Consider the following 16,577-nt stretch of genomic DNA (forward strand, 5'->3'; position numbering starts at 1 on the left):
TAAAATTTTATAATGAAATGGATGTTCTGCTTGTTAGTAGTATAAATTTAATATTAGTTTTTTTATTTTTATTTATTTAATTTATTAAATATTATTCAAAAAAAAAAAAAACAATTCAAGCTTGAGCTCGGTTCAATTCGAACTCGCTTGTAGGACAAGCTCGAGTTAAAAGTTTAGCTTATTGAGTCAAACTTGAACAAAAAAAAAAAAAAAATTTCAAACTCCTAAATGTAAACTTGAATGTTAAGTCCTAAATGTTAAATACAGTTTTAAGTGGAGTAAGTTCCACTCATTTTTTTTTTTTCAAAAAATGAAGTCTATTATTAAAGAAATAATAATTTTTTTTTTTAATGATTGGTCGAGATTTATGCGATTGCAAATATAATCTCTGTTTATTTATGATATTGTGGCCGTAAAAGCTATGAACAACCAATAATTTAACGAAAGACCATGCGATTATTAATTTGTATCTACCGCGTCTCGAGAATTAAAGAAAACCGGATTATGGCAAGTTTAGTAATTGTTTCATTTCGAGTTAAATTGCCTAAAGTTATGGGTTGAGTTTTAACATTTACTAAGTTTTTTAGCAATAAACTAAGTGTAATGGTAAAGATAATAATTTTATTTTAAATAAAAACATTTAAAAAAATCTTAAAAGTGTTTATCGTCTTAAAATAAAATCATAAAAATATCATTATTTTAAAAACATATAGTTGACAAGTTTTTAAAAATGTACCGCTACTCAATTGCATGAGTTTACTCTCTCAAACTTATCAATTGTATTTTTTATTTATTTTAAATATTTTTTAAAAATAAAAAAATATATCACTTCACTAATAGTTAATTTTGTAATCATTAAAAAAATATCCAAACGATAATTTTAAAAAAATAAACTCATAGGATCAAGTATGATTTTACTTTTTAAAACCCTGTCATCTATCCATAACTCTGTTTTAAATAGATGCCATTTTATTATATAATCGCGCAATTTCCATTTTATAAAGACATTTTTCATTTAAAATAAAATTATAAAACATGGTGCCGATTGTATAGTAATAAGATAAGATGATAAGATAATTAAAAAAATTAATGATAAGATAAGTTGTAATAATGCGATATAATAGTTTCAAATGAATTAAATAAAATATTTTAAAATATTATTATTATTTTAAAAATTAAAAAAATTAAATTATTTATTATAACTTTTATAAAAATTTAAAAAATTTATAATAATAAAATAAAATGAGCGGATATCACTTCCCAATCCAAGACTAATCGTCTCTACCATTTCAGAGCATCTAAATGGATTAGCCAGAGGCTAAACCCATCCCACATTTAAAGACTCTAAAATATATCACAGATTAGCTAAAAATATATATAAGAAACACCAAAAGCATTTTCAAGCCGGCAAAAGAAAAAAAAAAAAAAAAAAAAAATTTAAATTTACTGTCTACTGTAGCTACACTAGTGCGATTGGTTAATAAATTCACCTCAACTCATTTCAACTCATCATTACAATTTTTTTAAAGTCCAACACAAAATATAATAAACAATTCAACTTTTTCAAATTTTAAAATAATAATAATATTAAAAAATAATATTCTAATAATATTTTATCATCACAACTCAACTCACTTCAACGTCCAAACACACCCTAAATATATATTTTATCAATTATTTCTATCTTTACTCAACATCAACTGCTCCCCTTCGTTCCCACGCAAAAAACCAGAAACCCTTCACTGCTATTTCGTCGTTCTTCGTCCAGAGAGAAGTGCTGAAGGACTCGCCACCGCACCACCACTCCAACTCTCGTCGGAAGCAAAACCACCGCACCCCTGCACCACCGCAACACCGCACTCCAACTCTCGTCGGCAACAACCAAAACCCCCTCTTTTTCTCGCCGATCTGCATGTTTATGTTTCTTCCCCAACCCCCTCTTTCTCCCGTTGGGTTGCATTTTCTGTTTTTGTTTATGATTGAGGGGTTGTATTTAAGCAAAACCCAAGTTTTCTACCCCTAAAACCCACAATATTTTCTCCCAAATCCTCCGGAAAAACGGCAAGGCTTCTTCGGAAAACGGCATGGCTTCTTCGCAGGATTCAGTCTGAGAGCAGCAATTGCAGGTATTGGACCTTCTTCTTCTTCTTCTTCTTAATCTTAGCTTCTGTGTAGAATGGTTGAATTTTGAGATTCAGTTTCTGCGGCTTGTTGATAGACGTTGCCCTTTTCGGCGGGTGCCTTTGTTTTGTTCCAAAGATGATGTCTTCAAGTTCAATATAAAATTGGCAAGCTTGAAGACCTGACTATTCAAATGAGAAATTGCAATTATTATTCACTAATTTGTGCGTATTATTATTATTCTAAAGCTCATTGTTTAAGGGGAATGCCATCTGTTTATTATGCTTTAGAACGGGGAAGGAGTATATTTAGCAATGTACTGGTTCATTTGATAAAATGCGGTTTACTTATGAAAAAGGTTACCTCCAATTGGATAAAACACTGACGGGTCTTTGTGCCTCGGGAAGATTAAGGGAAGCTGTTGGGCTCTTGTGGACAAAATTTACTGATTTTCATGTATGATTGCATGATGCGTTTATATATAAATTGTCGTGACAAAATAATACACATTTTTCAGTTGGTTAAGGAGAAAATGGAACAGCAGCCCCGTGGTAATTACTGGAGCAGAGGTTGATGAGTATCGCTTGTCTAGATGACATTGATTCAAGTTTGGTTTTTATGTATACACCCATAACAGAAGAAGGTGTCAAAGGAGAACCTCAACATAAATACACAGATTTTGTAAAAGCAGGTGTGGGGGGATTAAATCTTCTTTCCTTTTTTTTTTTTTCATAATCTACTTTTTTAATTTACCTTGATCAATTTGTCTTCCTTTTAATAGATCTTCTGACTTTCCTTTGTGAATATATTTGAATGGCTTTGAAACTGTTTTGAAACTGCAACTTAGTCTTTCGATTAGTTCGTTTTACATTGTTTATATGCATGTTGGGGTTGCAGATTGCAGAGTGCTCTTGCTAACCAGATATACTCTTGGATTGGTGTTCTAAAGTTGCGGAATTGCTGCCTCTTCATGGACCAATGCAAATTCCAGGACTTGCTTGGCAACTTGTTTGTGTTTTTTCAGTAAATTTGTAAGAAGCCCAGAAAAGATGGCTCAAAGAAAGGCAGTTTACAGCACCTAAACAAAGGAATACAACAGCACAATGAGCTGGGGCAGAGATCCTGAAAGTGATGATCTTATGTTTACTTTTGCTACTGGTTTTCTTATCTGAAACCCAAAAAATAACTCTCTTTTTGTGGAGGATTTTAAAAGGGAACATAATTCCTCGTAGTAGTTCTTTTGATTCTGCACTATGGAGGAAACAAAATCCACCAACTAAATTGCATGATCTATTAACATTAGGCGTTTGTGTTATTAGCATTAAATGACAATTGAAAAAATATAATTTTTTAATTCATAATTTAATTAGAATATAATTATTAATTAATATATAATAGGCAGAATGGTAAAATATAATAAAATTAATAATTAAAAAGATTAAATATTTCTTAATTATGAATTATTTATTATTATATAATGAATAAATGATAATTCAACGCTAGAGATTTGATATAAATAATTAAAATTAAATTTATTTTATATTATTTTATTATTAGATAATAAAAAAATAATTATTCTAAAATTTACATGAAAGAAATAATTAAAAATTAAATTTATCTCATAATCGATGCTCTTAAACGACAAGATTCTAATTTGTGAAAAAAAGCTAGTACACCGTTACCATGGTATTTATGCCTACCAGCAAACAATCCCAAGGCAGCACGTTTGACTATGCTTCTACGGCTCCGGTGTCCATTTCTACCTTCCCACGACAGTCTCAGATTCGAGGAATAATTCCCACCTCTCCAAGAATCTTGTTTCCACAGCACTCTTCCTTACCCCCACACCGCTGCGGCGCTGGCTATATAGCCTCTCTCTATCTTGCCCCTGCACAGTAATTTTCTATTTTTCTCGGGAAAAAAACTCGACTTTCCTGATAAATCTTTCCCAGTCCAACAAAGAAATGGCGAATCCTACTATCGACGAAACCGGTGGTAGTTCAATTTCGTTCAACGATATCCCCGAGGATGTCCAGCTCTGTATTCTCTCGTTCCTGACTCCCCCCGAGATCGCTACCTTCGCCTGCACCTCGAAGCGGTTCGTCTTACTCTGTCGAAACGACGCCAAGCTCTGGTTTACCATGTGCGACCGGAGGTGGGGCTCCGAGACCCAAATCGAGAGATGGGGCAACGGGAAGATCGCCTACAGGCTTCTCTACAAGACCCTTGACGAATGGGAGAACCTCATCGGTTTCTGGCGCCGGAGTGGTCCAGGCACCATTGGCATCTCGTCGCCGCCGTTGATTTTCTTCGAGTGGGGCCCGTCGTTCCTCACTGGTTCAAGGGTTTCCCCTTCGAAAAACGGCACCTATCAAGTCATAAAGTCGCCGTTTTTGTGGATGAGCCTCTCGCCCGAGGGCCAGATACTGAATTTTATCGATCCCGATGGTCGGGCCGACTTATCGGACAATTTCGTGAACGAATTGGATTTCTTAGCTAACGATTTGGTCCCGGTCAACGTTAGTTTCATGGGGAAGACCCATTTTGTTGTAGACGAAGATCTGAGCTTTGCGCATTCGAACTCTCAGGAGCATAGAAAAAACGGGTTTAGGAGAAGTTCGAGCTCGACGAACCTGGTCGGGGACGAGGATATTGAGGATTTGATTGGAGCGGAGAGTGGGTCCCCCGGGAGCTTACCAGACCGGTTGATGTCGGAGATTTATCAGTATTTCGCGAACCGGACTAGTCCCGGTAGTGGGGATAAGAGGAGGCAGAGGAAGAGGGACAACAAGGAAAGGCAGGGGAGGAGGAGGAAATGGGACCCTGAGCATTTCGTCAAGATTGTTAATTGCTCGCCCACGCCGTCACGGCCTTTGCAGGGCCTGTGGAAGGTATTGTTCGACGCTTCCTATTCTTTTAATGCTTTTAACTTTAAGATATCATACAATAAGCTCGAAGTTTAGCATCCTTTAGAGCATTTGATGCCATTTGCCTGATGGAACAGTTTTGTTGATCAAATTGGTAAGTCTTGTGGTAGTGCAGTTTAAACTAGAGTGCAGAATGAGTGTTGAAATAGATGTTCTTTGAATACTTTTGGATCCAGTACCTGCACGTACATGTTTCAATCTTCTTATATATAAATGGATTGGACAACTGCAAATATAATAGTTATACTATTGACTCAAGAGGTTTTCTTTAGGCTCTATTTTTAGAAAAGAGTAACATGAAGGAATATGTGGGGTGCCTGGAAACCACCCTTCAAACCGCATGAGAGTGATGATCAAATGAAACTGAGCACTAGCTGGCGTTTTGAAATATGAAAGCATGAGGGAATGTGTATCTTGATTCTGTCACCAAGCTGTTCCTATCCGTGTGTCTCTTACTTCTGGATGAAGGAACAGTGCCTCTATTTCAGAAGCCATTATACTGATCATTGACTAAGTAATCCCTTTGTTATTCCATTTTGTGGTTCATTTGATGGGCCAGAGTTTAAAGACAACCATTGTGGATCAGCTTATATGTTGATTTTGTTTGTCACCGACAAATGTTATAAACTACACAAAAGTGCCAATGTCTGATAATAAGCTAATGAAAAGTAGACCAGGTCTAGCTAAGAAACACATTTAGTTGAAGAAATCAGGTGTATGGACTGTTGTGGTTCAGGAAACTGATTCCCCACCCCCCGCCCCCTTTTTCCTATTTAAATGTTGCTCACATTTTCCTTATTTAGTATCGTATTTGGAAAATGGTCAATGCGTGTGAGATCTTCACCAGGACCTATTTGACATCTCACTGCAATCCCATGCAGGGAATTTGTGATGACATGACCTTGGATTTCTATCTTGTGGTATATGATGACATTGGGGGCATTGCTTGCCGAAGGGTAGGAGACTCGTATGAACGATTCTCGAGTTATTCTCCTGTATTTTGGACATCAAATGCTACATTTATTGAGTCTCCATTTTCCCCAGTGGAAGTAGATTTGTATGATACTCGCATACATGTTCGACCATCTGCAGCAGCAAATTACATTGACGAGGAATTTGCTCCAGCTGAAAATGAGATGGTGTCTCACATTCTTTATATCAACTCAAGTTATGATTTAGTTATACCAGACTTGGTGGGAAGTACTACAAATCATCGGCATGTGGAGGGAAGGATTTGGCATTACAATAATGGTACATTTGGGTTTGGCTTTCTCCGGGACAATTTTATTATAGACATGAAATGCATTGCCCAAAATGGTTGTATTCTTGATACAATGGAGCTTTGTATTGATTAGCTTTCTAGTTTGGTATCATTCTTGTACAGATCGGTTTTGTGGCTGATGCCATTTGTGCACTGTCTACCATATTTGTTCTGGAAAGATTAGGATCAATTCCTTTGATAATGCATAATTTATCTTGATTCCTCTCTTTCCATGTGTTTGTAGTGCAAGTTTTAAGGGTTGTGAGACTGCTGGTTTGAGACTGCCGGAAAGTCGATGGAAGTAATACTGCAATAGAACGTGAGGGGCTAGTATGTAGTATCAATCTTGGCACCTGGGTGTATTGATTTCTGATCCTTCTCAAGTTTTAACACACTATTAACTAAACCTTGTTGCACTCTGATCTTGGAAATTTATAAGAGCACTCTGTATCGGAGAAATAACGGATGTTTCGAAAAACAGAATTTACATGCATCACTGAAAATGACCAAGAAGAGAGGTAACAAAGTAAGAAAATCCAGAAAGCAGAGAGTAAAAAAGCTCGGGATCATCAACAAGTATTCAGAATCCATCACAACACGAGTTCATAACAGAACACCAATACTTGTCACTCTAATACGTACTGAGAATCGAATAGGTCTTGGCATCCAGCACCTTGCAACAAACCCGGGAAACAACAATTGAAGAGACACGCACTCCACAACAAACATAAAGAATCCCATCTGTACTCTAAGCATAAAACCTAAAATTGGTGCACCAATAGGAATGGCAGTAGCAAGGAGGGCAGGTAAAAAATATGGAAGGAAAGCACAGAATAACACGTAAAGCAAATCATGTCTCAGCAGCAACTTCTCTGGCATTGAGTTTCTCATTCGCTGCATCCTTCTCATGATCACCCTCAAGCTGGCTTAGATTGCCTTTTTCCTTGATGAGTTGGGTATGGTGATATTTGCAGTAGAGCCGGCCCTCATGTGCAATGTAGTTAGATGGGCTGATTACACATCCTCCATGGGAGCATTTGAAACAGCTCTTGTGATAAGGAGTGCCATTTACCGTAACCTTAAAAAGAAATCAAATTATTTGTGACATTTCCAAAATTACGCAGGATGTTTCATGAGTCATGTTTTGGTGTGGCCTTCCTACAGCTTGAGAAATTTCGAAGCATAAATGCAATATGTTATAAAGCCTGGAAATTTTTACCTTCTCAGTTGGATAGACAGTATTTTTACAGCCAACGCATTTATCTCTGGTTCCACCAAACATACTCGAAACCTTATTTGCGGTAGGTTTCTGTCAAAGCAGTTCGTTCGCAACATTAGCAGCAGGCATTAGAACCTCTTTATGATGATGTATAGGCGAGAAATAGAACCTAGACTCAGGGAAATTACCTCACCATCAGCAGGTCTCTCTGGTTTTACAATTTTTGGTGTCCCTGGAACCATGATTTGAAATGGAAGAAGTCAGCTTGAGCAACTGAGAAAAATCAAGACATACTGGAAGCAGGAGTAGCTGAAATTTATTTGTTACCTTCAAAACTTTTTTCAAGACTGCCAGTTCTTTTGAAGAGCTGATCAAAGTGCGGCCTGCAGTATAGTACTCCTTCAAAGGAATTGTAATTGCCCAGCTGCAAGTGAATCCATAAATCAATAGCTTGTCAAAGCTCTAATGTGCAAGGCATGCAATAAAATACATTTGATATGATTCGGGTAATTGGTTTAATATAGAGACATTCCAGACCAACAAAAGCAAGTTCACGGTGGGAGCCTGGGATGTGGTTCGTTTCATGAGCCACAAATAAATCTAATATGGTCTGCTAGAGCCACTAGAGCCATCGGATCTATCATAGAAGTTGGAAAATCAAGTTGTTATCAGCACAACTCTTGGATCCTTGCAACTCTTTGAGGTAAATGGAAAGTGCAATAGCTGGAAGGAACTAATTTTGTTTAGAAACTTGAAATTGTGGAAGCAGGAGTAATGAGTTAATTAACTCATTCACAAGCAATAACTTGTTCTTCAGCTTGATTTCCATAGAATCAAGTCAATTCGGATCTATCCAAGTTTCATAAGCTCTTCGTGGAAAATGAAGGAAAAATAACTTAGAGAAAACCAGATCGAGATGCAGAGTTTCAGTTGGAGCATCATAATGACCAAAGTATTTAAATCTAAATTTGTAAACGGCTTTCATGCTAGCTTCCTGAGCTCATGTCCTGTCGGAATTACTCATTCAACAACAAATATGTATGAGCAAGCAATAGATCAGTGACCTGGACGTTGAATAAAGCAATAATATACATAGAAACTCGTCTTTTGGTATTAGACATGAAGGTCCCAACTATGAAATATACGTGTACCTTGAGAGTTCCTTTGCAGTGATGGCATCGGAAGCAGGCTTTGTGGTAGATTCGGTTGTCAGCAGTTAACTTATCAACCAGATAGACAGTCTTGTCACAGGCCATGCACTTCTGGGTTGTTCCTGCAAATGCCATGCTTTCCAACTCCCTGTACTAGCCAAAGTGCAGCCGGAATTGGGCTCTCTTTAATTTTTCTTGGTCTCTTAGAGAGTTTTGGAGTTTCTGTTCAAGAGGGAATAAGTTAATAACGGACAACAACGGGTGGGGGTGGATAAGAAGAGGAGAGGATAGAGAAACGTGAGTTGCAGGGCATTGCGGAGACCATAAAAAGCAGGCTTTTTTAGACGATTAAAAGTTAGTGGCACTTCGGCAATCATTTTTGTCCAAATTTAAAGCACCTAACTACCCTTACCTCTCAGATATTTTTCTCCTTTTCCTGTCCTCTAAACGTTGCGAATAATAAAGAAAACATATAGTTTGATTATCTGGTTGGATTTATCGAAAAATCTTTAATCCTGTCCAGTATCTTTAAGACCTCATTTTCTACCAATCAAGCCTTGGAACTGGGGTGAAATTTGAAAATGGGAGTGAGTTTGTCGTAAGTTCAGAAGTGCAAATTATGCGTTCATTTATGTGAGGATAGTGACACTCATTTATGAGAGGAGAATAACCTCACAAATATCTCAAAAATGCTAAATGTGTTTAAAGAAAAACTTGCTTCTCTATATGTCAGTTATTGATACGTTGAAAATTATAAAATTTTAAATTTTAAAAAAAAATTAACAAAATAAGTTTTATAAATAAAATTATAAATAAAAGTACTGTAAATACATGTAACATTACATATAACACTACTCTTGATCAAAATATCACATATTTTAAAATTAAATAAATACTATCCATTTCATTTTCTTAAAAAAAATATGAAACTCAAATCTTATGACATGTTAATCGACAATAAGATTATTATAAATAAAAAAAATGAAAACTGATAGACAACAAATGATGAGGAACACGTTCTATAGAAAATCATTAAAAAAGATGATCAGCTTCAACTATTCTGTATCTCATTAACCATATCCTTAGTTTTTTTTTTTTTTAATTTTTTGACAAAAGTTGAGGTCCCATGGGCATCCAACTGCCAGCGATTCATCACTCAACTCCCAGCTGGCCTCTACTTTCCTTTGTGAAAGTAAGAATATCTCACCCATATTCTCTTCATTTATAAGCAAGGAGGGGAGAGGAGAGAGTCTGATCCCTAGCTTAAACAATGCCTAAAAAGCATCTTTTACAGCAATGAACCACGTACGTACGTACCATTTAAATGTCAAAGCATTCACCAACAATAAGTGGAACATCGAATAAAACACGATCCGATGCAAGGTAGCTGTTGTGTTCCACCTCGAATGTCTAATTTTCTGTACTGGATGTGCCATTCACATGTCACGTAATATCTTCTCAGAAGGAAAAAAGCAGCATTCAACCCAGGACGATGACAGGAAGGGCACACGAGGCTGAAATGATGGAGGAACTCTCTCTCCTTTTTTTTGATTTTCCACCACACTCAATAATGATGGGAAGGCTGAAATGAATAGCTGACAATCTCTATTATTTTGCTCCGCGTGGATGATCGATCGATCATGCCCCACGCAGGTTGTGAATCTTGTTTGATGAAGATAAACACATTTAATTGGTTCTTTATAATTATTTATATAGAGTATGGATGAGGTATTAGCCATTAGGTTAAATCAATATTCTTTATAATTTGTTGACAGTTAGATGAGAGATTAATATATTTGTTGTCATATTAGTAAAATCTCATAATAATCCAGTTAATAATAAAACATTTACACTGATAATATTATATTTCTGGAAAATCTTTTTGTTTTAAAGTTACGTTTGTTTCTTAGATGGTATGAGATAAAAATTAAAAATTGAATAAAATATTATTAAAATATATATTTTTTAATAATATTATTATTTTAAGATTTAAAAAATTAAATTATATATTTTATTTTATATAAAAATTTTTAAAAATTATAATAATTAGATAAAATAAATTGATATTGTTTGTAAAAACAAACGAGTAATTAAAAAAGCATAGCTTTCATGGTTATAACTTATGGGTCATCTTTTGAAAATGATTGGACATTTTAACGTACAACTTTCAGACCCACTAATTGGTCGATTCCTTAGGGTAATCTGTGATGTAGATTTTTCTTTTTAAAATGTTAATGCTTATTTTTTATGTGCAAGTTTTGCACATTTTTTAAAAAAGAAACGAACAAATCTAAATTTTTTTAAAGATTCATTTTATATATATATATATATATATATAATAGACTCTACAACTTATCCTAAAAAAAACTGTTGTATTTTTATTTCAAATAATATAGCTTACATATGTCATATTTAACTCATTCAATTGTTCCCATAGCCTCTAAAATAGAAGTTTAGAATTCAAAACCCTCTCTAAAAAAAAAAAAAAAAAAAACTCTTTCAATTTTAATTTCAAATATTTTCCGCATACATATAAATAAATATATAATGAAAGATTTTTGACATTTTGATAAAGAAAATACTTTAACTATAAATAGATTATATAGAAATAAATAAAAAAAATTCTATTATTCAATCTCTTTTTTAACACTTTGGCCACACCCTCCACCTTCTCCACCTTAACAGGATGAAATGATCCAAATGGGCTTCCAAAAGATCACCCTTCTTCAACCTATGAATGGGCTTTTTAAAAAATCACAGATAATGAGTTCCCTCACTCAGAACATCCATGTTCTCTCATACACCACCTTATGCAAAGAAGTCCAGAAACTCTCTTTCCCTTAAAGCTACAAACCAATATCTTCTCAAATGCTGAAACCCATCACTGGATGGCAACCCATCCTAGGTCACTCGATGGTGATGACCTCAAACCGCGCCGACGATGGTGACTTCTTCACTGTACGTAGTTGCGTAGATCTGGGTTTGAAATTTTATGTGGTTACGACAACGACTTCTTCACTTTGTAGTTACGTAGTTGAGTATTTTTCTCGAATTATTTCCATAGATCTGGGTTTGAAATTTTATGTGGTTTGCTAATTCGTGGGTTGAATCTTCACTTACAGGTGATGAGGATGCAATGCAATACTGGAGAACACAACTTCAGGATCAAGCAGATGAGGAAAACTTGTGCTGCTACTTAGGGCTTTTTTTACTCTAGAAGAGGTCGACCATATACCCTTGTTAGTTTTTTTTTTTTTTGCACTTAAGCCAACACTTTAGCCACACTATAATGTACATAACTGATTTTGGCTATTAAATAGCATTATAAAGGAAACTGAAATAAACATAAACATAGCCCACGTTTTACAATTGCTATAACGTGGCAATAAGACTAAATCAACAATTAATAGATACCAACATAAAAGGACATTACAGATGTGGTGATAACTAACCACTTGACCAATAAGTTAAACATAAAAATAACATTTCCTCCCTTAAACTAAATGCTATGAGCTTCAGTTTACATCATTCTCAGAACATACTCCCAATTGTTCTCGCAGCTTGGCAAAGGTCTTCAGCTTGAGTGGCTCAGTCATTATATCAGCCAATTGATCTTGTGTATCACAGTGCACAAACTCCACAATACCATCATTTGTAAGATCTCGGAGAAAATGAAAATGAACATCTATGTGCTTGCTTCAACCATGCATCACAAGATTCTTTAAAAGCTATTGCAGAGCTACTATCACATTGAATTACACATGACTTGCTTTGATTTTGATCTAGTTTTTCCAAAACTCTTTTTAGCCATACTGCCTGACATGCACATGAAGTTGCAGCAATAATCTTTGCCTCTGTGGTAGATAGACTCACCACTGGTTGTTTTTTCGATGACCAAGAAATTGCCCCTGAACTTAATGATGCTTACGACAAACATTAAATATGGTCAAGTGGCTGTGAGGTACATGAGACTTCCTATAATCTGCTTATAGTAAGTCTTGTCCACTTTAACTCCTCCTTCATCCTTCACAAGCTTGCAACCAGGAACAATGTGATTAAAAACATAATTACTTTTATCCATTCCAAACCTGTGTAGTACCTCAGAGGCCCATCTCTTCTGGTTAACAAAAATGCTATCAGATTTTTGTAAAACTTCAAGACCAAGGAAGTACCTCATCTTACCAAGATCAGTCATATTAACTCATGCTTCATTGAATGTTTAAATTCTGTAAACATTGATTCATCATTTCTAGTAAAGATTAGATCATCGACATACAAACTTACGATCAAAACTTTATCTTCCTTGTTAGTCTTGATGAATAAAGTATGCTCGTAGTCACACTTTTCAAACACTTCCTTTATGAAATATGCTTTTATGCGACTGTTTCAAGCATGGGGTGCTTGCTTAAGCCCATAAAGTGTCTTCTTTAGCTTATAAATTTTTTGCTCACTTCCTTCTTGCACATAACCACAAGGATGCTCTACAAAGACTTCTTCATTCAACTCACCATGTGAGAATGCATATTTCACATCGAATTGATAAATGGACCACCCTCTTTGAGCTGCAAGTGCAATCACCAAATGGATTGTCTCCATACGTGCCACAGGTGCAAAATCTTTAGAATAGTCCACACCATGTTTTTGTGTGTAACCTTTCGCTATAAGCCGGGCTTTGTGCTTTTCTATTTCTCTATTTTCATTTAGCTTGGTCTTATAAACCTACTTTACTCCAATTGTCTTTCCTCCCTTAGGTAATTCTATTAATTCCCAAGTACCATTTTTCTTTATTACTTCCATTTCCACATACATAGTTGTCCTCCATTTCTCACTTTTAACTGTTTATTCAAAATAAATATGATCAGCAACTGCAAACATGGCAAGTTGAACTTCATTTTCTTTCTCGGAAAAACCTTCTCCAATTTCATAATTTCTCCTCTAGACAGGTGGTCTGCGATTTCTTGTTGCAATTTGATTATCTGTTTCAGCAGCACCATCATCTTCATTTACTTCTGCATTTTCTTCTACATCAGCATCAACATTTGATTTATTTTCTTCTTCATTTACAGTTACTTCTTCTTCAGAATCACCCCATTCCAAATCACATATAATACCTGCTTCATACTTCTTATCTCAATCCCAGTGCTTGTCTTCTTCAAATACAACATCTTATTGATAATAATCTTTTGCCAAACTGGATCATAAAGTCTATAAACCTTTGATTCTTCACTACCTCCCAACAAAACACAACTGAAACTCTTGTCATCCAACTTAGTTCTCTTATTGTCAGGAATATGAACATGAGAAATGCATCCAAAAACTCTAAAATAATCAACTGAAGGCTTAACTTTACCCCAAGCTTCTTCTAGAGTCTTGTTTTGAACTGCTAAAGTTGGACTTCTATTCAAAACATGCATTGTCCAATTTACTGCTTTAGGCCAAAAAGTCTTGGGAGTTTTCTTTGTTGCCAGCATACTTCGAACCATATTCATGATAGTTCTATTCTTGCGTTCTGCAACACCATTTTGTTGTGGTGTATATGCAGTTGTTAACTGTCGTCGTATGCCATTTACATCACAAAAGTTTACAAATTCCTAGGATGCAAACTCACATTCTCGATCAATTCGCAGGCTTTTCAGAAAAGAACTGGTTTCCTTCTCAACATGAGTCTTAAAATTCTTGAAAACAGTATAGGCTTCTGATTTATCTACAAAAAAATAAATCCATGTTTTTTTACTAAATTCATAAGTGAAAGTAAGTAGGTACCTTTTGTTACTGTTAGAGATGGGTGTAATGGGTCCTCAAATGTCTGCATGCACTGACTGAAGAATCTCTGCAGCTCGCCAGGTACTCCTTTTTGGAAACGAATCCTTGTGTTCGTTTCCCTACCAAGTAATCCTTGCATAACTTGAAGGGAAGTTGAAATTGCGGTAATCCATTTACCATTTGCTTTTGCTTAAGAGTCTTTAAACCTTTAAAACTCAAATGTCCATACCGACAATGCCAAAGCTGCACAATATCTTCAGTGATTGTGTTGAAACAAGTGGATACTATAGATTGAGATAAAGCATGCAAGACAAACATTTGATTTGAGGACATTTTCAAATCCATAATCAAGCATTTCTGTGAATGGAACACCTTATACTTGCCATGCTAAAATAAAATAGTAAGACCTTTTTCCTGTAGCTGTCCAATACTTAGCAGATTATTCTTCAGCTCGGGTACATATAATACACTTGTAATGATTTGAGTTATGCCATTCATATGCAGCCTGATGTTTCATTTTCCTAAAACAACCATGCTTGTGTTATTGCCAAGCTTCGCAGAATCTTGAAAGTTTCCATTAAGATCTGAGAAATACTCATTCTTTCCACACATATGATTGTTGCATCCAGAGTCTAGAAACCATATATCTTTTCTACTAGCTTTGTTCAGATCAACATATGTTATTAACAGCATCTCTTCTTGATTCTCTGCATAATTTGCCTTTGTTTCTTTGCTTGGACATTCCCATGCAAAATGTCATAGCTTGTGACAATTATAACATTCCACTGTGGCCTTATCAAAAGACCTCATGTTTCAACCTCTTCCTCTATAGTTGACACGACCACGACCTCTTCCTCCTGAGTGATCACCATGAGAAATCTTTAAGGCCTGTTCTTCCTCAACATGGGAGCTCATGCGTTGTTCATGCACAATTAGGCTACTTTGCAGTTCATCAATAGTTAGAGAATCAATATCTTTAGATTCTTCAATGGAACACACAACATAATCAAACTTAGAAGTCATGGATCTTAAAATTTTCTCAACAATAGCAGTATTACCCTTATCCTCACCATTTGCTTTCATCTTGTTGGCGATGGTAAGAGTGCGAGAAAAATACTCATTCACAAATTCCACTGTCTTCATATGAAGAACTTCGAACTCCTTTCGAAGAGCTTGCAGATTTCCATGCTTTACTCGTGATATACCTTGATTTTTTTGCTTCATAGAGTCTCAGATATCCTTCGAGGTCTTCTTGTTAATGATTTTCTCTAGGATGAAACGATCTAATGCTTGAAATAGATAGTTCTTTGCTTTCAAATCTTTCAACTGCTAGTCTTCAATATGCTTCCTCAGTGCATCAGTGAGAACAACACCATCTGTTGCTGCAGGAACTCCATTTTTCGCCAACCCCCAATACTCATTTGATCGCAAGAATTTGTTCATGAGCATTGCCCAATGATCATAATACCCATCAAACTTTGGAACGACTGGTTGTACAAATGAACTCTCTATCGTCATTTGTAGATCACTCATAAAAGACTGCTGCTTTTATTTAATCAGACCCCTTGTATGGGGCCCTGATACCAATTGTTAGGAAATATAGACTGAAGAGATAAAATAGAGGAGATGAAGGAAATCACACATACTACTATATTGAATAATTGATTTTGGCTATTAAGGGCAGGTTTGGGGGGTGAGATAAGAATTTTGTATTTTGTTTTAGTGTTTAAAATATTATGTTTTGGTATTATTATTGTATTAGGATTTGAAAAAGTTAAATTGGAATTTGAAAAAGTTGAATTGTTTATTATATTTTGTATGAAGATTTAAAAAATGTGTAATAATGAGGTGAGATGAGATGAGAATTTTGTGTCTCATCCCACCCCCCAAACCTGCCCTAAATAACCTTACAAAGGAAACTGAAATAAACATAAACATAGCCCACGTTTTACAATTGCTATAATGTGGCAGTAAGACTAAATCAACAATTAACAGATACCAACATAAAAAGACATTATAGACGTGGTGATAACTAACCACTTGACCACTAAGTTAAACATAAAAATAACACATGCTGGCCAATGTAGCCAAAGTGTTAAAAACTAAAGTTGAAGCGTAACACTCCTCAAAATAAA

The 16,577-nt window shown here is 35.3% G+C and overlaps 3 protein-coding genes and 1 long non-coding RNA gene across 4 annotated transcripts; 2 read left to right on the forward strand and 2 right to left on the reverse strand.

The window, feature by feature from the left end:
• Positions 1–1,703: 1,703 nt before the first annotated feature.
• On the forward strand, positions 1,704–3,410 carry LOC109012375. Its single transcript, XR_001999433.2, has 3 exons — positions 1,704–2,126; positions 2,639–2,812; positions 3,019–3,410. It is a non-coding gene; the product is annotated as an uncharacterized LOC109012375 (long non-coding RNA).
• A 396-nt stretch (positions 3,411–3,806) lies between these two features.
• Positions 3,807–6,528, forward strand: LOC109012372 (F-box protein At3g12350). Its single transcript, XM_018993972.2, has 2 exons — positions 3,807–5,012; positions 5,930–6,528. Exons 1-2 carry the CDS (start codon positions 4,086–4,088, stop codon positions 6,401–6,403), a joined length of 1,401 nt encoding a protein of 466 aa, XP_018849517.1. The 5' UTR covers positions 3,807–4,085; the 3' UTR covers positions 6,404–6,528.
• Positions 6,529–6,852: 324 nt separating this feature from the next.
• LOC109012374 (LIM domain-containing protein WLIM1) lies at positions 6,853–9,058 on the reverse strand. Its single transcript, XM_018993973.2, has 5 exons — positions 8,680–9,058; positions 7,856–7,952; positions 7,717–7,760; positions 7,529–7,618; positions 6,853–7,387 (listed from the first exon to the last, which is right to left on the reverse strand). Exons 1-5 carry the CDS (start codon positions 8,812–8,814, stop codon positions 7,160–7,162), a joined length of 594 nt encoding a protein of 197 aa, XP_018849518.1. The 5' UTR covers positions 8,815–9,058; the 3' UTR covers positions 6,853–7,159.
• A 6,197-nt stretch (positions 9,059–15,255) lies between these two features.
• On the reverse strand, positions 15,256–15,666 carry LOC118343807. The gene has a single exon (XM_035682599.1). The coding sequence runs from the start codon at positions 15,664–15,666 to the stop codon at positions 15,256–15,258; it is 411 nt and encodes a 136-aa protein (XP_035538492.1).
• Between the last annotated feature and the right edge of the window lie 911 nt (positions 15,667–16,577).

This window comes from Juglans regia, chromosome 11, assembly GCF_001411555.2.
Source record: "Juglans regia cultivar Chandler chromosome 11, Walnut 2.0, whole genome shotgun sequence".
NCBI lineage: Eukaryota > Viridiplantae > Streptophyta > Magnoliopsida > Fagales > Juglandaceae > Juglans > Juglans regia.